The sequence below is a fragment of the Lycium ferocissimum genome, chromosome 7 (genome assembly GCF_029784015.1).
Source record: "Lycium ferocissimum isolate CSIRO_LF1 chromosome 7, AGI_CSIRO_Lferr_CH_V1, whole genome shotgun sequence".
NCBI lineage: Eukaryota > Viridiplantae > Streptophyta > Magnoliopsida > Solanales > Solanaceae > Lycium > Lycium ferocissimum.
In genome coordinates this window covers 62,165,491-62,186,885 of record NC_081348.1, presented here as the reverse complement: position 1 = coordinate 62,186,885, position 21,395 = coordinate 62,165,491, and the positions used below count along the sequence as shown (strand labels likewise).

General features: G+C 33.6%; 1 protein-coding gene across 1 annotated transcript; it reads left to right on the top strand.

Annotated features, from left to right (window-relative positions):
- Window positions 1-13,137: 13,137 nt before the first annotated feature.
- On the top strand, window positions 13,138-21,395 carry LOC132061795 (hydroxyproline O-arabinosyltransferase NOD3-like). The gene is made up of 8 exons (XM_059454432.1): window positions 13,138-13,686; window positions 17,531-17,598; window positions 17,683-17,884; window positions 18,098-18,195; window positions 18,292-18,361; window positions 18,448-18,519; window positions 18,628-18,741; window positions 20,777-21,395. The coding sequence occupies exons 1-8, from the start codon at window positions 13,279-13,281 to the stop codon at window positions 20,837-20,839; spliced, it is 1,095 nt and encodes a 364-aa protein (XP_059310415.1). The 5' UTR covers window positions 13,138-13,278; the 3' UTR covers window positions 20,840-21,395.

The window sequence follows — 21,395 nt, the reverse complement described above, 5'->3', positions numbered from 1 at the left end:
ATTAAACTTTTTTTTTTTTTTTATAGCGCTTGAAACTTGGATGGAGGATAAGAAATGGCAATGGTAGTGAAAAATTTGATAACAAATTTCTTACAAAATCAACATATCATTGGTAACCTAATTTTTATCATAGTTTCACTTTCAAAGAAACTTAATCAGAATGTATTATGTTGCTTTTAGTGGTTAACATTTTCTCCTTATATGCAGTTGTGCAGAAATGATAAATCTATTATCTCTCCCTATGTCTATAAATAAATTCCCTCTATCAAACTTATAAATTATTTATTTATAAACATGTCGATGGTATATGATAAGATGTTAGCAGTTTTTTTGTGTTAAAATGTCTAAAGTAATTGCAAACGTGATATTGGGACAAATTAAAGTGTATGCCAAAAGATGTATTCATAACAAATGAGAACACCTACATTTAAAGTTTAAATCTCAAAATATTTTCAATTTTTTTTTTGTTTGTGTTTATTAAGGGAAGTCTCCCTCTTTAAAGATCAAGCTCCAACCCTGAATAATAATCATCATCTAATTGACATACGTAGATGATTCTTGGGACAAAGCAGTATTTTTCATTTTTTATTAAAAAATATTTAGAAATAACTTGCCCATTTTGTGCAACAAATATTGTAATTTTAAGTTTTGTCAACCAGTTCATCGTGACATGGAAGGTTTTAATTTTAATTTATCTAATATTTAAATCAGATTAGTACAGTCACAATTATTATATGAATGCAATTTATTTTATGTTACAGTATTTTTCTGATATCCATCATGTTTATTTCTTTCGCAATACTTAATTTTCATCGTAATTTTAAGCTATTATTTGATTTGTTGGTTGATTTTATGTGTATTTATTATTGTTTGTGATGGTAATAATTTATCTATTAATCCAATTTTGAGAGAAATGTGGATGGATTACCCATTGAAAAGAAGAATGAGAACTTGGTAATTTAGCCTGTTAAGCCAAACTTAAGAGAAATCAAATATTTTAGAAATTGAGGTGCTTCAGGTTGGCTAAGATTTTATGAAAATAAGGAATACAAGCGTAAAAAATTTTAGTGTAGAAATATAGAGGAATAAAACTTAAGTATACATAAATAAATTCAGTATAAAATTAAATAATTAATATTCAACCGCGCATCGCGCGGGTATGTATACTAGTATAGATATAAAAAGAGGGTAGTCTAGCTTGATATTAAGCCAGGTGGCGTAATATGAACAAGCTAGTTGGCAACAAATTCTATTTGTATTAATTTAAAAAGAAGTTATTAATTTTAGTTCAAATATTACCATATAAGAATAATATCATAGTATAATTTTAAATAATAATAAAAAAATGAAATCAATTTAGATTAACTTCTATTTAGAAATCAATTTAGATTGACTCCCATTCTCGCAGTAAATAGATTCTGAAAAACTTTAAAACGGTACAAGATTGCTTATTATTCTATTATCATCTTTAATAACATTTCAGTATGTAGGATTTTCATTTGTTAATAATTATTATACATTAATTTTTTTAACCGGACCTTGATTACGGTATTGCAAAGGTAAATTTGATAGTAACCAATTATATTATTTAAATCTAAATTAAAAGTTATAGAAGAAAAACATTAAATTAAGGAATTATGATAATTTTTTAATATTATTAACCAAATGCCACTTTTAATTGAAAATGGTTTAAATTTTATTTTGGTGGATATTGATTGGAGAATATATCAAATAGGTGAGAGATGAAATAAAGTTTTGAAAGGTCTTGACACAAGATCCTGGCTCAAATCTAGTAATTATAGGACTTTAATTAAGATTATTGCCACATAAGGAAATTACAATTGTTGCCACATTTCAACCAAAAATATTAAAAATTATAATTATTGCCTCATTAATTGTAGATTATTTATTCCTTTTATGTTGAAAGTAAAAGGTATAAATATAGAAAGAAAGAAAAGAAAAGTAAAAAGAGAAAAGAAAACGTAAGGAATGGTACAAAGATCTTCTTCTTTTTTTGTATAGATTGATATAAAATTTGAATTTGAATTTTGATAACATCTTTTATATATATCCCATCAGTAATACATAATGACAATGTTGGAGAACACAATGTTAGAGGTTCTCCGCATTTGATATTAATCGTTAGCTCTATTCGCGAATTTATATTTACTGCATTGTTCATATTCTTCATTTTTCAAAATTTATTTAGTTTTAAACTGTCACGATCCAACCCCGTAGGCCGTGACTAGTGCCCAAGCTGGGCACCCACACACATTCATTAACCAGAATCGCATACAGATAACTTATTCATATACAAATATCAAACGCTGTCTCAAAATGTCGCAAACACAAATATATATCACAAAAGCCAGCAGGGCTATCATATGCCGCAACGTCCCAAAATATATACACAAATGCAAGCCGACAAAGCTGCCACGGCGAATGGGACCGCCCAAAACATATACCAGATAAACACAACCGAACAGAAATATCCACAACCCACATACGTGTCTACGTACCTCTAAACGAACAACAATCATATAATGGACGGGGCCCCCGCCGTACCCCCCGAATAAACAAATACATATGCAACGGAAGAATATATACCAAAATATAGGCTCCGAACAAAGGGAGCACTCCAAACAGGCGGAATAGGTGTCCTAGGTTACGGATCACCGAAATGGGCGTACGTACCGCGGCACGAAACGCAGCCCCCGAAGAGCGGGGGTCGATGCGGAATATGTCGAGTATGCAAAGCAAGTAATACAAGAAATGTAATCATAATCGAAATGTACACATAAAATAAGTATAATGTCCAAAATACCCAAAACGTTTACTTTTGAAAAACAAATCATGCATAGGGCTCAGGGAATATGGTCGCCCGCCCGTCATTGACGCCATAACACAGCATCACACCAGAAGGTTTCATATCTCCGTAACCCGACATATCTCCACAACACATCATAACGCCATAACACACAAGATAACACCAAAATATATAGGGTCCCCGCCTTCGGCGAGGGACTCGGTGACCATAACACAAGATAACACCGAATATAACATAGTGCGCACGACAACATAACCGGCCCGGGACTCGGCGAAAGATACAACAGAATGCACGAGCAGAGTCGTGAGTAACCATATGCATAAAAATCATTATTACAGACTCAACAGATAAGTGGACTAACCATACTCGGGGGTCGGGACGATAGCCATACTAAGTTCTTTCAAAAGCCATCAGAACTATACAAAGGAAAGTCGCGGGACCCACGGACGAGCATCAACCCAGTCTGAGCCCGCCTATGGAAGATATAGTCATTATACACTACAGAATCTCCTACGAGCATATCGAGGCGATCCGGTTCTGTCTACGAAAGTTACGGCCATTTTCAGACGCGGAACTCTTTTGAAGACAAAATCCTTATGCAATATTTGAAATCTAATCTTACCAAAGACATAGGGACCATAATATTACTACATTAAGAATGCCGACGTTAAGAGGTGAATAAGAATCGTAGACATGCTCGGATCGTAAGAGTGGAGTTACCTCGAGACTCGTGTCATAGCCTATTTACAACTAAGACATGCCAAAAGAAAGAAGGGTTAGGCTTTACATACCTCGTCCGCTCTCAAGGCTACTCCAAGCCTAAGTCTCGGGCTCCCCAAGATCTACAATAACGTCATTATATACCAAACATTAGCTATAGGCATTTAGGAATTCAATTCCAACTAGCACTTAATTCTACAGAAATTTGGGCAGCATTTCCCCTGTAAATTCAACAACGCCGAGAATTCAACTCGGCCAAATCTTCAACAACAATACCAACAATCATACTAACAACATCAACAATCAATTCCAAACGCATTCTAACACTAGTAACTCTTTTCTACATAATTCAACAACATTCCATTATATTCAATTCACTACATACATTCAAACCAACATCAACGCTTACACATTCAATTACTAATCCGAAACCATTCAAACAACATTCAAGAACGCTTTAAACAACCCACACAATATTCAAGACAACCCAACCAAAACACCATTTCACCCGAAAATCACCCCAAACCCGAGAACAACACAACAACACATTCCTTTCTTCCAACTTCATGAATTACACCAACAATCCACACGTTAACAATGTCATTCTCTTAAACATGAAAATTACATTAAAAGCACATTAACTTCCAAAACAGCCCGTAACCATTACAACATTAACTTGAATCATTAAACTCTCATTATCAACATGGAAATCCATAACAACAACAACCAAAACACCAAACAACATTAATTCATTCCTTGCCATACAAAATGACCCATATTCGGCCACCATCACCACACACATATATCATGATTCTCATCCATTTCAACACACTACAACAACCAAACATGATAAATAGAATTAATTCATTACTCCTACACAACATCACATATACACTACACTACAACCATACACACGGCCTCACTCCAACATGCAATATTTCATGAGTTCCATCCATTTTTACATACTACAACATACACAAATCATCCATAACATATGTAAAAGAAGATTAAACCTTACCTTTTCCCTTCAACTTCACAACTTAGCTAGGGTTTGCAAACAACAAAACGAACGGTTTGACGACTCCAACAACTATCTCACGTTGAAGAGGACCTTCCAATTGCTTGAATTGCTAGAAGAAAATATTTTTTTCTTGATCAATTCTTGGACCTTAATTTCTTGTAGCTATGGCCGAATGGCCTTTGTGTTCTTTCTCCAAGCTTCTTGATTTTTCTAAGTGATGAAGATGGTGAATATGATGACTTAGTCATCCCTTAGTAACATATATTAAGCTTCCATGTGGCCTTGGCCCACACCTCATGTGGCCGGCCACATGCCCCTTTAATTTTCAAGAATTGTCAACTTTCATTAATTCATTTTTAACCCCAAAATTTCCTTAATGTTGCATACCACCAAATCATAGCAACTTATGTCTTAAAACAAGATCGTGGTTAAAAGTCTCGACTTCGTATCCCGGAATAGTCTTGTCCCTAACTTATCATGGTTAACCCGGATTGTCCTAATGTACAAAATACGGGATATAACATAAACATTTCATTTCTATGCGCAGATGGTGATAGTCGTATTACAGGAAATTATGACACTAAAATAGGTTTTTTGCCCACTATATCCAGGCCTAAAGTCAAACATGTATTATTTCTTAATGTAATTATTTTAATGTTGTTTGTTTGTTTTTTGATAGAAAATGGATACACTCGACTACGTAAATTAGAAAATTAATTTATTATTGGAAATTTAATTAGTCGATTTGATGCTTTCTAATTGCTAACTTTTGTTATTATTTCAGATTATTATTTATTCAACCTAATGTTCATAGTATTATGATCTTTTGGTTTATTTTACGTGTTTATGTTATTGCTTAGTGATGGTGATAGTTTATCTATTTAATTCAGTTTGAGAGGAACTTTTGATGGATTACCCAAAGAAAAGAAAATTGAGAAATTGTAAACTCAATAGCTTTCGTTTCAATAGAAAAATATATTTTCTTATTTATTATCCATTGACATACTTAAGATATTTTCTTCACAACCGTTTACATAGCTTTTTCCTTGCTACTTCATTGATTAGCACGGGATTTTTCATAGTTCATTCTACCAGTTATGCTGCTTATGCAAGTAATTTTTCTAAAAGAGTATGTTTTTTTTCTCCTTAGCTTGCTATCTGTTATATTTGTTTTTAGGGATTAGTTTTCTTTTGTTTTAGAATGTATTAAAACAAACTTAACTAGATGATAATTCATAATTTACTTTTTGAATATATTATATGAAATTAGCATTTTTTGCGATTTGTATGTGAATCCGAGATTTACTTGAATTTGAAATTGATCTTTATTATAATTTTAGAGAGAATTTTCAAATTTAAAGTGATGTTGTGTTTTGTGAAATTGGTTAACACTTGCATATGAGAATGCAAGGAGGAAACCTTAAAAGAGGGTCAAATAAAAAATTTGAATTAATATATTATAATATTTTAATGAGAAAATGAAGTTGATGCAATAATTTTTTGAAATGAAGTATTAAAGCGCGTTTAACTAAAATATAAAGCTTACAAATACTAATTATTATTCAATTAAATTACTAATCTAATTACTTCATACTCAATTGTTATACATGTTTGTATTCTTTGGTTTAATTCTAAAGTTAATTCTATTAATATCATTTCGTATCCGATTTTTACATTATCCGCCACTAAGAATATCATCGGCGGTACGTAACTAAATAAATGATTGTGAATAGATATATAGCAAGTCAAAGTTTGTGAACCACATTGCAATTTTAATTCTTGGCTCACTTTTTGAGCCTATCATTTGTTTTAAGTATACATGAATTAACATGAATAATATGAATAGTTTCAGATTCCTCCCAACAAATTTGACCTCATAACACGAATTTCCCTTGTGACTTACGATATTATGTTTATCTCCCCTATTTTAATTTTTTGTAAAAAATCTTTAATCTATTTGTTGTTAATAATACAAGAATTTATAGTCTGACTAATTTACTCTCTCTAATGTATGTTTTATTCTAATTAATTTTATAAATGGTCTCCTGCACAAAGACTCTTGACACTGGGCATGTTGTTGTTGTTGTCGTAAACAATGAGGAAGTTAAAATCTAAATATATAGTTAAAATCTAAATATATAGCAATTATTAACGATATTTCCAGTTCTTCACCATGTCCACATATATAAATAACGATTCTCGGGTAAAATGTATTGATTAGCCATTGGTGCTTGATGTGGAAACTTTTGGGGAGAAAAGTCAATGCTCAACAAGGGGTGCATTAGCATTATACAACAAAATTGAATTACATAGTAAGTTAATGTCGGGGGTGTTTGGAAATGATTTGAATTATTTACAGTGTTAAAGTTGGTAAGTTTGGTGAATGCTTTATTTGGATACAAAAGTTTATACTCCCTCTATCACAATTTATATATACTTTTCGCTTTCTGAGATTCAAACTGCATGAATTTTGACCATCATTTTAAGATGTCTTTTCTTTCACCAAATTGATATGATAAAAGTTACAACTTATAATACTTTTCATGTAGTTTGTAAATATATAAATTTTAATTTTAAAATATTGAGTTAATCTAATTCAACTTAGCTTCAAAATTTAGTCAAATTAACTCTTGAAAAGTGAGAAGTATCACATAAATTGAGATGAAGGAAATAAGTGGCATGCAAGGCAATAAGAGCTTTAAAAAAAGGTAAGTTAATAATTAAGAAAAATCATCACCGTTAAGTTGTAATTTATCGATAAAATAGTACCACACGAGGTCAATTTACAGAAGCAATAAAGAAAATGCAAGGAGTGTTAACGGAATAGAGAGTATGATTATTGTAGAGGTTATGGGAACTGATAATATGGATCTTGCTTAAGTTTAATAGGTTCTATTTGTTTTAAAACAATTTAAATATTTTTCTGACAATTTTATCTCTTTTTTCTTAATTTAGGTTACCTTTCGGATCCTATTTTTGGCTTGAATGTGAAAGTTACAACTGGTGTAACTAGGGAGGTTAATATATTTGTTCTTAATAAGAGATGCTTTTATTTGTCTATAAAAATTGGTTCCCAGTTGTATTAAGAAAAAAAAAAGTTGATTCAGAGTATGATGTGGTTCGTTAGTTTTGCAGGATAGGTTTATTTGTATTTGATAATCGTAATGACAGGGGACGTATTATACTTTGTAAATATAAAGAATTACTTGAACACTAAATTGGCTACCACATAAATCACATTTTAATATGATTAATATTCTTTTAATTTTGTCCGCACATCGCGTGGGTACGTATACTAGTTTAAAAAACAAAAGTATCTTCTAGGACAAATCTAATGCATAAGGTTAGGGTAGGGTTAAAACTAAACTTATACCTCAAATGTCTCTTCTCCAGCATAATAACCAAGGAGATATCTAGAGTGACCAATCTAAAATAACATGTGCATAAATTAGGGATAAACTAAAAGCATACTTCAAATTTTCTTCTCTTAAATAGCATCTAACGATGTACTGATGTAGCCACAATAGGACCAATCTAATATAACGTGGGCATAAATTAGGGTTAAACTAAAATGGGTGCTTCAAAGTTCTCTTAAAATTATGAGAGATCAATATAAATGCTGGACTTATCCAAAAAAAAAAAAAAAAAGAGAGAGATCAAATTCAAATATTAGTTGAGATAAAAAAAGGTACGATAATTTTTTTTTCCCAATTAATCTAAGTAAAACGTTGATAGGCAAAATTATCAAATATTTGTACTAGTAGATATTTGATAAAATAACTAAGATTGCACAAATAGACTCAAAAATCGCAAATAGTTTGTTCTCCAAAATAGCATCTTCCCACAAAGTATTAACATGAAGTATGAGTTGAAGAAGGAAAGAAGGGAAATCAATAGTGACTAGAAGTTGAGATATAAATTGAAGAACTTTGATCACTAAATATAGTGATTACTGATTAGAAGGTGAGGTATAATTCGAATTGAAGTACTTTGGTCAGTAAATAGTACCTGCAGGGATGTAATACCCAAAATTAGATATAGGTGTGTATAGGAAAAATCATTAACTTCAAACCTATGAAAAAATCAGAGTTGTGGTTTGACTTTACTGAGTTTGGTTTAAATTTTTCAGGAAAAACTAACTTTTTTGCGCTTTACATCCCTAAGGCGTAGGGCGTGAAAAAACCGATTTACATCCCTATTGGTTTATCAATTTTGGAGTTATTGGGTTAAAGGTTTGTAAACAGTTTTGTAAATTTTTTTATTGGGTTATTGGTTCGGTTTTCGATTTTAAGGATTTAGTTAATAGTTAAACCGATAACCCAATAAGCTTAAATTAAAATTGCCTTTTTATCCCTAATTATATATTAGTGACTTTAAATTTTATTTAAATACAAACAGTTTGGATCTTTGAAGTTGCTAGCTTAGTGATGCTGCTGCTTACTGCTTTCTTTTGCATTTTATAGTTTTTGTCTTGTTGCTGGTGTTTTCTTTCTTAAGAAGTTGGGGTTGGCCTTGTTTATGAACAAATGAACTAACCTTATTTTGTCTTTGAAAGATCGCTAGAGTGCATTTTATAGTTTTTGTCTTGTAATTTGTGCAGACTTTATGCATGAAGGCAAATGAAAACAAAAGAAAGCAAAAAAAATTAGCGGAGCATTTTCTTATTGGTTAAACTGAAAATCGAACCGTTAAGGACCAAAAGTCGATAACGAATATCTTATCGGTTTGGTTTTGGTTTAGCATATTTACACACCGATAAACTGAACTCTAATTCACAAAACCCAACCGAACCGACCGATAAGCACTCCTACTAAGGTGTGTGGTTTTATAATTTGCAACTATTTTATATTTTAAGCAATTTGTCCCTAATCTCTACTTATTTCTTTAGAAAACCAAAAAAAATGCTCGTGTTTTTTATTTTTTATTATTATACTTGCAAGGGTAAATTAGAGAACACATATAAAAACTCATCTTCTACAATTCTTTTTTTTTTCTACTTGGTGTCCGATACCTAGATTGGAACTCGACTAACTTCGGATTCGCATCGCGTAGGGCCTATTCGGGGGATGCGCTCCCTATCAAGAATTTTTTCATACCCAGGATTCGAACCCGAGACCTCTGATTAAGGGAGGAGTAGCCACATCCAATGCATCTTGTCCTTTGGTGTTTCTACAACTCAGTTCACCCTTAACACTATGATAAGTCATGTGCCCCTAAAAATTCCACTTACAGAAACAAAAACTCCTCTCCTTTGTTCATGTGGATACATTTTCTTTTACCAATGTCAAGAAGTAAATTGAACAGTAATCTACAGTCAAGAGACTTAATCTTACAGTAGGCTGAGACATACATATTTCTACTCTTAAGCTTACTGAAAAGGTGTTTGATTAGCTCTTCAAGTACTAATGTGTGTTCGTTGTTCTTTCAGAATTGTATCCTTGCCAAAAGCCCGTGCTATGCCCATAAATGGTGCAATAAGAAAGAGAGAAAGTGTTGTGCCTCCATCAGCTCTTGTTACATTGCAGATGAGGCGTTGATCGCTGGATTTGGTTGTAATGGACATGCTGTGGAAGATATTCCTGGTGTCAGGTTCAAGGTTGTGAAGGTTTATGTGTCTCTCTCCTGCCTCTCTTTAACGAGAAGAAAGAGAAACCAGATCTTAGGTTGCCATCCTTTTGCCAAAATACTTCCCAACGTGTAACTAGCTATTAACTATCTTGAGTTTGTGAACAAACAGTTATAGTTTTTGATCTAGGTATTGTACTGGAATTCTGATTGTTGAACGCTTTGTTTTTTGTTTTGATAATTCATACTTTTTTGATCGCTAGCAGATAAAAAATTGTATGTATTAAGTTGATTGTTCTTTTTTAAGTGAATGACGTTTCGAATTTGGTAATTCTTGATCTATTCCAGCCTTTGAACTGATTTCTCTTTGTGTTTTTTAATTTTGATGTTATAAAATAGCGATTGGTTAAACATGTGGATTAAGGTGAATCTATGATCAATTTTAGCCACCATAATAATTTTCCCTAAAACATGTTGTCTTTACTGGCAATTGTTGCATCTTTGCCGGCAATAACAAAAGCCACGAAATATGTTTGTATCACATTTCTCAGGCAGCTTTACTGGCAATAGTAAGTGCCACTAAATAAATACCGCTAAAAGTAATTACTTTTAGCGACAAAAATATGGATCTTTACCAAAGACTTGACGTAAATACTGCTAAAGAATTTAGTGACTCTGGATTTAATGACATTTAATCAATTGCCGGTAAATATTTTTATGGTAATAGATATTGCCCGTAAAAGAAAATTTATTGCCACTAAAAGCCTCTTTCGGTGTAGTGAGTTTCGAGTTTTTTCATCATCTCTTTTCTACCGTGAACCACCTTCAACCATCAGAATACCTATTTCAACAAAAACACATGATTTTCTCCCATCTCCTTCATTCCGCGGACCCAAATTTTAAACCATTGGAGATGTCTTTTGATATAAATAAAGCGCATAAGAAAATCTTCGTTAAGAAGAGTTAATTGGGAGTTCTCTTCCTTTCTCTCTATACCTCCATATCCGCCACCGATCAAAGGCGAATTTAGGATTTCTAAAATATGGATGCACCACCAAAAATAAGAAGGAGAAAACTATATTAAGTGGAATTGATCCCTAATCCTCTAGATAAACAATTGAACATTCGGCCAAGTGCATTATTTACCTTCTTATAATATAGGTTCCAGCAGATAATATTCTATCAATTTTAAAAATATATGTATATATAATATCTAGTTTACGGAGAGACCATAGATTTACGTGCCCAAACTTAAGCTATAAAATAGGCCCCGATGGTGGGAATCTACAGTAATTTTTTAAAAAGGAAGATAATATAAATTTTCGAAAACTAAAATAGATAGAATAAAATTTAGACAACACTTGGATATGTGGCGCTTAAAGAAGGCCCTGACACCTTTTTTTTCTTTTTTCTTTGTCCTATTAATGCATTTAATTTATTGTGAGAAAACACGTTGGTCTGGTGATCAAAGTGTTTTTTTTTTTTTTTTTTGGGTCAAAGTGATATGTACTGGACAATCATGAAAAATGGTGTGTAAAAGAGTTACCTAAATAAGGTGTGTGTAAAAGAAATTTGATTACGGGGTTAGGGGATAAATTATGTACTAACCCATTTTTTTCTATAAAATCCAGTAAATGATATCTTACTTGCTTTTTGCTTGAATGTCCAAATATTTAAGCACGTGATATTACTTGCTCAACTTCCTTCGCTTCCTCTCCTCAATTACATATTACTATCTTTTGTTGAAAAAAAATGCTTCTGGTTTTCAATTTAAACCATATATTTTTTTTTAATTGAGATTTTCAATTCCCTCCCCCCCCCCCCCAACCCACAACACACACACACATTAAATGGCTAAAAGCCCACCAACCTATTATCATTTTTCCAACTACACACTTTATCTTTGCGAGGATTCTATTGAATGACCATCCAAGCTTCAAACTCCAGAATACAAAAATTGTACCTTTAAACATGAGTTCCACCCTTCTGGCTAATATTTCCACTGTCTTCGTCAATTCTAAGTAACAAAGTTTAATAAATATTTGACAGAAACTATAAAATTATTAACTTTGACATACTTAAAGAACCAAAATTATTGAATACCTACTTAAAGCCATTATTTTGAACCAGTGTTTTAAAAGGCGTTCTCGAGACGAGCCATGGGGTGGGGCCTCACAAAAAACGCCCCGGGGCGATGGTGGGGGGCAAAAGTCCCAAAAGGTGTACGCCCAGCAATTCGGGGCGTACGACTGAGCGTGTGAGGAAGGTTTTTGTGTTGGAGCGTAAGCGCAGAAAACTTCTTCAAATTAAAACGAAATTTGTTAAATAAGTCCTTAATATAATACCTAAATTCTCAAAGCCAACGTGTAATTATCCAAATGTTTTAAAAAGGAACTGAAACATTAAATATAAAGTCAAAACCTTTTTTATTACTAGATGCCCTAATTTTTGTTCTTTACCAATTCTTTATCTTGTCTTCTACTATCTCAAAAAAGTAACATACAGTCACTTCTGCTTGTAAGTAACGTATAATAAATTGTTTTGATTAGTTTTTTGTAGGGATGAGCACATCTATATAAATATTTCACTTATTTATAGTTTTCTTCAATTTTTATGCAATTTTAGCTATTTAAAAATATTTCTTATAATTATATTATTTAATGAAATACTATAGGCCCCGTTTGTCCATAGAAACAAAAAAAATTCACTTTTTTTTTGGAATTTTGGAGTTGGAGTTGGAGTTGTGTTTGGCCATAGTTTTTAAAATTGTAGTTTTTGGTGAAATATAATTATAAAAAAGTGAAAAAAGTGAATTTTTTTGAAAAATAACTTTTTGAAATTCTGAAATATTTAAAATTTTTATGATCAAATGCTGAAATGAAAAAAAATTTCGAAATAAAGTGAATAATTCTTATGGCCAAACGCCTGCTAAAAATTAAATATCCAATCTCGCCTTGACCATCTTTGTCATTTTTTCTCCTATATATTAATTAAACTTCCAATTTTGAGATTCAACAAATCAAACAAAAGTATATACTTGCCTTCCATTCCACAGTAGAAGTCTTCAACTTTAACAAAGAGCGTTGAAAAATCATTGCAAAAAATTCTTATATAACGCTCTTCTGAATTCTCAATTTTCTCAAAAATGATACCAAGAAAGAACAACATGGGTGGTCGTGTTTCATCATTATTACTAATATTACTCGCATTAGGTTTCTTCTTCGCAACATACAATTTAGTCACAATCATAATCCACAAAAATAGCTCTAATACTAACAATGTTGGTGTTGGTGGATCCGAATGGTTCGACCCGGTACAGGAAAAACCCGGTGGTGGTGAGAAGAGGAAATTCCACGTGGCATTGACGGCGACAGATGCAGCGTATAGTAAGTGGCAGTGTAGGATAATGTATTATTGGTATAAGAGAATGAAGGATAGAGACGGATCAGATATGGGAGGGTTTACTCGGGTTTTGCATTCGGGTCAACCCGATAATTTGATGGATGAGATTCCTACTTTTGTTGTTGATCCTTTACCTCAAGGATTGGATCGGGTCAGTATTTAAGAATTCTCTTCTTTTGTTTTTGTCAATTTTATTACTCGCTTAGTCCCAGCACTGTTTAACTAGACTTTTGAAATATTTGGTCTAAAACTAACCTTGAACATTTGCGTGACTATAAATCATTTCATTAAAAGGGTAAAAGAAGAATTTTATAGTTAAGTTGTTTCTAATTATAGAAATGTCAGGGACTGACTAAAAGGAGAGAGAGTAGGGGAATTTTTTGCTCTCTTTTTAAGAATTGTTTGTTTTTTTTTTTCAATTTTATTACTCGCTCAGTCTCAAATTATGTGGCACCGTTTAACTTGGCACAAAGGCACAAAGGAAGACTTGAAATATTTCGTCTAAAACTAACCTTGAACATTTGTGTGGCTATAAATCATTTAATTAAGGCTAAAAGGGAAATTTTAAAGTTAAGTTGTTTCTAATTATAGAAATGTCACATTCTTTTTGGGAATGACTAAATAGGAGAGAGAGTAGGGGAATTTGTTTCTAGTTATGAATTGTTTGTTTTTCTTTCTCAATTTTATTACTGTCTGCGTTTCAATTTATGTGGCACCGTTTGATTTGACACAAAGTTTAAGTAGGCATTTGGCTATAGTAACCAAATATGTTTCACTTTATTTGGAATTTTTGAAGTTGGAGTTAAAGATGGAGTTGTGTTTGGTTATATTTTTGCAAGGAATATTTGGTTGTTTGAATGTAATGAAAGTGAATAAAGTGAAAAAAAAAAAGAAAAAGAAAGAAGTGAAAACAGGTTTGTAGGTGCTTTCTGAAGTTGTATTTGGAATTTTCAGCCAAACGCTAATTTTCAAATAAAGCGAAAAAAATTCAGGAAAAAAGTGAAAATTTCTCATGGCCAAACGGTCCTAAGAAAAAAGGGAAGACTTTTGAAATTTTTGGTCTAAAATAAACCTTGAAGGCTTGAACATCTGTGTGGCTATAAATCATTTCATTAAGGGTAAAAGGGAATTTTAAAGTTAAGTTGTGTCTAACTATAAAAATGTGACCTTGTTTCTAGGATGGACTAAAAATGAAAGGGTTCCACATAAATTGAGACGGAAGAAATAGTTTTGGATCAGAAGATAAAGATTGCTGTTTATTCAATTTTACTCCTTTTGTTTCAAATTGTTTGTCCGGTTTTGACTTGACACAAATTTTAAGAAAGTAAAAAAGACTTTTGAATCTTGTGGTCTTAAACTAAAGATATGTAGAATGTATCAAAATGCTCTTTAATTTTGTAGTCTTAAACATGACATGTGGAAAGTTGAGATGAAAGAGTTCCTAAAAAAGGAAATAGACATTCTTCTTGAAACGGACTAAAAGGGAAAGTAATACAAACAAATTGAAACGGAGGAAGTATTGGCTTTGGATGAAAAGATAAAGATTGCTGTTTTTTTTTTTTTTTTTTTTTTTTGGTTTTATGGTTAATTTTGAGAGACCTTTTTAATTGTTCAGGGGTGTTTTGGGAATGGTTTGTTTGAGACATGGAGGAAGTGACTTTCAGTTGCTTATGTAAAGAATTATTCTTGGGTATTGTGTATTTTGGAAATATATAGAACGGTTAGTTTTGAGATTTCGCCGATTTGTTTATCCTCTGTGTTATGTTATGGGATATGATAATGCGTAACTCTTAGGGTGTGTTCGGTATGAAGGAAAATGTTTTCCATGGAAAATGTTTTTGAGGAAAATAAGTGGGTTTCTTACTTATTTTCTTGTGCTGGGTATGTAAGCAAAAAATATTATCCTACTGAAATATCATCCTAAAAATATTTGTATATAATCTAGACAAATACTAAGGGAGATGGGGTGACGGGGTAGGTGGTGTGGGGTGGTTGCGACGGGGTTATATGTGGGAGTGAAGATGAGGTGTGTTGGAGGGTGCAGAGGACACAATCAATATGGAATGCAACTTGTGGAACTTGTTTTCCTTACTTCCATTAGTGAAGTCATTTTCTCATTTTTAAGGAACTTGTTTTCCTAGAGAAAATGTTTCCAAAATTTTTGACCAAAAGAACATGAAAAAATTGAAAAATTCCATACCGAACACGCCCTTACTCTTTTAAATGTTTATTAGGACTCTGTGCGAAACTTGGAATTGATAGTTTGAGACTGAGGTAGTGAATTTCATTTTTTCATGTTAAGGTTAGTTTGGCAAGGTGCACTCTCTTTTGGTTTTGATAATTTGTTTATAACCTAGTTGAATGATAAATTTACTCCCTTTTCTTGGGATTGGTTTATGGCTTCGAGGAAGGAGGTTTTAGTTTCTCATGTAAGTAGACCTTCATGAACACTAGAGTTGAATAGTTTTAGTTCTAATTTTTTGGGAAGATTGGTAAGCGTTATAAATCTTTGTTACAGCAAGTCTGAGTGTATGGGAATATGTTCTTGTCAGTGGCATACACAGATTTTCATCGAGGGTGTTCGGCAATTAATGAAGCTGAACCCATGATCACTGAAGTAACCCAGGGAAGGAGTGAGAAAACTTCTTACATGTTTCTTTCAGCTTTAAGTTCGATTTGGGAAAAGAAACTAACATTAGAGTTTCTATTATTTTACTGAGGGAACTACATAAGTTATTTATAAAAGAGAAACATAGCCCAAATTAGGCCTAAACCTTGTTTTATTCCCTTGAGGTATCAGGTGTAGAGTTGGATCCTACCTCAGTAATTCTTATTTCTGAGTAGATCTTTTGGTGCTACAAATAAAAAGATTACACAAGCTGGGTTTCAGACCCCGGCAATAGCAAGGGAAAGTACCCCCTCCCCCCCCCTTCACTGGGGTGCTGAAATGTGTCAACAGCCTTCACTTGAAATAGATATGGTTTTCTCTTTATCTCCTATATTTTATATATTTATACATAAACAGTACTTTTTCCAACAAAAGGAAAGAGAGAGTGAGGAGGGCTTTGCACAGATTGGAGCTTGTCTTGTACTCCTGTCAGTTTCAAGTTCGGTATAATATATCAGATGAGAGATCTTGTAGCCTATGGTACCATCCTGTCCAAATATTGGACTATCAGTTTTCTTTTGTTATTAAATATTAGACTATCAGTTGAAGACGCTAAATATTCCCCTTCGTCCTGCTTAAAAAAGCTATTAAATTAAAACTGATGTAATAGGTGAAGATGATTCCAGACATGGTAAATAGTCTTCTATCTTCTGTCCAGGACTGAAGGAAAAATGTTGATATGTCAAAAATCCTGCGTCTTTTTAAAAGTTAAATTTCTCTTTTGGGCAGAGCTTGTCAAGGAAATAGGAAGGGGAAAGTTTCTTCGAGGAGAGGAAGAGAAAATGAGCAAGTAAAAAAGATGGACATGTTTAATGAATCAGATAGACTTGGCCATCACAAAATTTTCCTGCTATAGACGAGCCAAAATGAAATTGGCTCAAACGTTTTCAATAGTTGCCCTTCAATTCCTGCTAGTGCATGCTAAGATAGGTTTGGTTTTCCATCTGCTCAGTTTAGGTCTTTCATATCTTCTTTCCTGGTTCTCTAGCTATGTATGAACTATTGGGTAACTTTAGGGGGTGACATGGCTTGGACCTGTTCGTCAGAGGGAAAGATGAGTGATTTCTTCAGAAGCTCAAAGCTCAGAACAGGAAAATGATTTAACTTTTCCTCTTTCAACAGTTTACTAATGAATCAACAAATGAGCATGTGCTCTTTGAAACAATGGGAAGCCTCGAGTAGTTTACCAGAAATTGAGTTGTTGTGACAATATCTTTTATTTCTGCGGAAGCTTTGGTTCTGTGTGTTTAATTACTTGAGTTGCTTCATTAGCAGCACAATGTTTCTCATCCTAACTTTTCTTATAAAAATTCCATTTTGTCTTCAGGGTTATATTGTTCTTAACAGACCATGGGCTTTTGTTCAGTGGCTGGAGAAGGCAACAATTGAAGAAGAGTAAGTGACTACACTGGATAATGTATACCATTTTCTCTTGTATGCATATAGTCTGAACAATACAATATGCTATGACTGATGCAGATACATTCTAATGGCAGAGCCCGACCATGTATTTGCAAATCCCTTACCAAACTTGAGTCGTGGAGATCACCCAGCTGCATTCCCCTTTTTCTACATAAAACCATCAGAAAATGAGAAAATTATACGAAAATACTATCCAGAGGAGATGGGCCCAGTGACTAATGTTGATCCAATTGGAAACTCTCCAGTAATAATTAAAAAGGTTAGCTGTAATATGCTGAACCAAATAGTATTTTGTTATTGCTGGCGAAGGTCTTTTAAAATTCTTGCCTGCTGAATGGCCTTAACAATTCCATATGCTATGTGATGAAAATGCTGTTTGATCTCATTATTTGTCTAGTTTTTTGGGCTGGTTATTTTCTCTGGTTCATGTAATCATTTTTGGTTTTCTGTGTTGTTTTTCTGATTGTTGCAGTCCATTTTGGAAAAAATTGCTCCTACATGGATGAATGTGTCTTTGAGGATGAAAGATGATCCAGAAACCGACAAGGCTTTTGGCTGGGTTCTGGAAATGTGAGTGATGTTTATGTTTCTACTTCAGTTGCTCGTAGTTTGATATTATCTTTGGCTTATGAAGTCTAAAAACTGATTTGTATTTCCTTGTTCCAGGTATGGCTATGCAGTGGCATCGGCTTTACATGGTGTAAGACACATTCTTCGTAAGGACTTCATGCTACAGGTCTGCAAGAGCTAAATGAAAATATTCTTTTCTTCATTATGTTATGCTTGACTAATCCCTGGCTAACAAATGTCATTCACTTTCAGCCTCCATGGGATCTGGAAGTTGGCAAGAGGTTCATTATTCATTATACCTATGGATGTGATTATAATATGAAGGTAAAATAAACACTCACAGATTCTGTTTGGCAAACATGCCATTTTCTCGGCATAACTTGTAACAAACATTGTTCTGCCGTTCATTGAATCCTTTTGATGATTAAACAGGGAGAGTTGACATATGGTAAAATTGGTGAATGGAGATTTGACAAAAGATCATACCTTCGAGGCCCTCCACCAAAAAATCTCAGTTTGCCCCCTCCAGGGGTTCCTGAAAGTGTGGTACGTTTAAACCTCCGTTTACTGCTTTACAGTATGCTGTAGAACTATTAACTGTAAAAGTGTACCTGGGAAATCATTCAAATTTGCACTGCCAACTTTAAAGTTGAGGTTGCAGAGCTTTATAAGCTATGGCAACAACAAAAGCTATCTGTTATTTAGATATTGCCCCATTGCATTTGTTTTGCATACTTTTGTCGGATTGACTTCCCTTTCTTGATGTGGTCAAAAGGTACTAGGTTATGTTATGGCTTCCCCTTGCTTCCTAGCTTCATTTTACCTCAAATGGTCATTGCTATTTATCTTTCTTTTATCATGTCATCATAAAAGTTTGCGACTGAGAGCCTCAAGCAATAACTATTACAACGACAACATACCCAGTGAAATCCCACTAAGTGAGGTGTGTACAGACATTACCCCTACCTTGGGAGGTAGAGAGGCTGTTTCCGGTAGACCCTCGACACAAGATATTGTTTGACGTTTTTTCTCGATGAAACCTGTAGGATGGACTAACAGGACTTTATTGAACTTATCATGCAAAAATCTTCTTCTGCAATAATTTTGTGAAGAAGTCCCACATCGGTGGTTAATGCTATGGGTGGTTTCCTTATATGGTCTTGGGCAATCCTCCCCTCATGAACTAACTTTTGGGGTTGAGTTAGGCCCAAGATCCATTTCTTAACATGGTACAGAGCCACGCTCACCCAATTCTTGTTTCACCCGATGTTGGGCTCCCATCTTATATTGTCCACGCTCCAGATGTCTAGTCCTGGACGTGCACGGGGGTGTTGAATATCCCACATCGGTGGGGATAGAGTTGTTTGGTCTCCTTATATGGTTTTGGGCAATCCTCCCCACATGAGCCAGCTTTTGGGGTTGAGTTAGGCCCAATGTCCACTTCTTTCTCATGGTATCAGAGCAGTTGTAACTTATCAGTGAACTTGCGCTTGACTTATCCTTGATGAGCTTGATCTACAAGTCACTTCTACATCAAACATGAGTTCATCCCAGTGGGCTTGGATCACTTCCTCAAACCTGTGATGCAGGCACTCAGTTATTATAACAGTATGAAGCAGGTACTTTTATGTTATGCATTTAAGTACCACAAGAAAATGGAAATGGATTGACATTAGAAATCACCTTCCATGCCTGCACCAAGTCAGGACAAGTCTCTTACTAGTGGTCATGGAACAGAATTAGCGAAATATCTATCAATAATTGTAAGCCGCTGAATAAGAAACTGAGCATTAGATTAAGGAATTTCTCAAGCCATAATTTGGACTAGCATATATCTGCACAAGTGGTAAGTGGTAACCCTTTTTTAATCAGAGAATGGTAACTGTTATTCCTGATTGCTGAACTATCACGGGAGCCCATATAACATGTTGCTGTCCTCAAAGACCCAATCAGTTCTAATATGATGACACAGATCAATATGGCTCTTCCTGAAGGAAAGGGAAAAGACAAATCCTACTACGAAAATTATGCATAGTTTTTAATTTTTGTCCTATATTTCCTCGGAGTCTTTTGGTCCTATTAGAGATTTATATGCTGCTACTGGAAATTATAGAGAATTTCTAGTACTTTCTACTTTTATTTTAAATAATGTTGTCCTGCGATGACCTTAAGTGGAGAGACATGGTGAATGAGGAGACCTCAATTTGTTTGTGACTGAGGTATAGTTGTTGTTTGATTGATAACAAATGGCTATGTTCAATTGAATGCAAGCCGTTGCAAATACTACTAAACTATAGTTCTCTTCCTGTCTGCGTCAGTTAGAACTTGACATGTCTGCCTCAGTTAGAGTGTGACAGATCTGTTCATATCCTTTCCTCATATCTCGTTTAACCCATAGCATATTACCAGCGGGCACACATGTGAACATTGAATATCGATTAAATCTCATCATAATGATTGATGCAAGCAGACATGCTGTATGTTACACACATACAAGTGAAGAGGAAAAAATGCCGGGAGCTGCAAGGAGCCAGACTTTTTTATCCATGCTCATGTCTTTTTTCTAAAATCCTTTTTGCAGGTAAGATTAGTGAAGATGGTTAATGAAGCTACTGCTAATATCCCTGGATGGGAGACACAGTGAAAATGAGTTAAAAATCACCTGTGTACTTACTATATTTATACTTTGCTCATTTCACAAAGCACAGCGCATGTCAAGAGTTCCCAGTTTTTGGCAGGCTTCACGATGGATAATCCTTAGAAAGATATATGATTTAAACAAGTTAAATAGACATGGTGGTCATACTAGAGTAGTTCTGTCCTTTATAGATATCTCTCTTTCTCCCACCATGGTACTTCTGGATTAAACTATAAACCTAGTATTCTTTTGTAAAAATCTGTTGCTGTGTAATATCTTTTAAAGTGTAATAGGAGATTTGAGGCCTTTTTGAGCTAAATTAGGACAAACAAGTTATTGTGTCTCAGAAATGATCTTTACTATAGAAGGGAACTTGATCGATGGTGGACTTATGCTGGAATTTTGTAAGGTTTTTTACGGAGGCAGTATCTGTAGTTGTATTACAAAGATGTACCTTTCACTTACAATTGTTTCTTCTGTTCTTTTTTCCTTTTGAAAGATGAACCTTTGGTGCATGAGGAAGAATCATTAAGAGTAATAAAGTTGGAAATAAATGCATTAA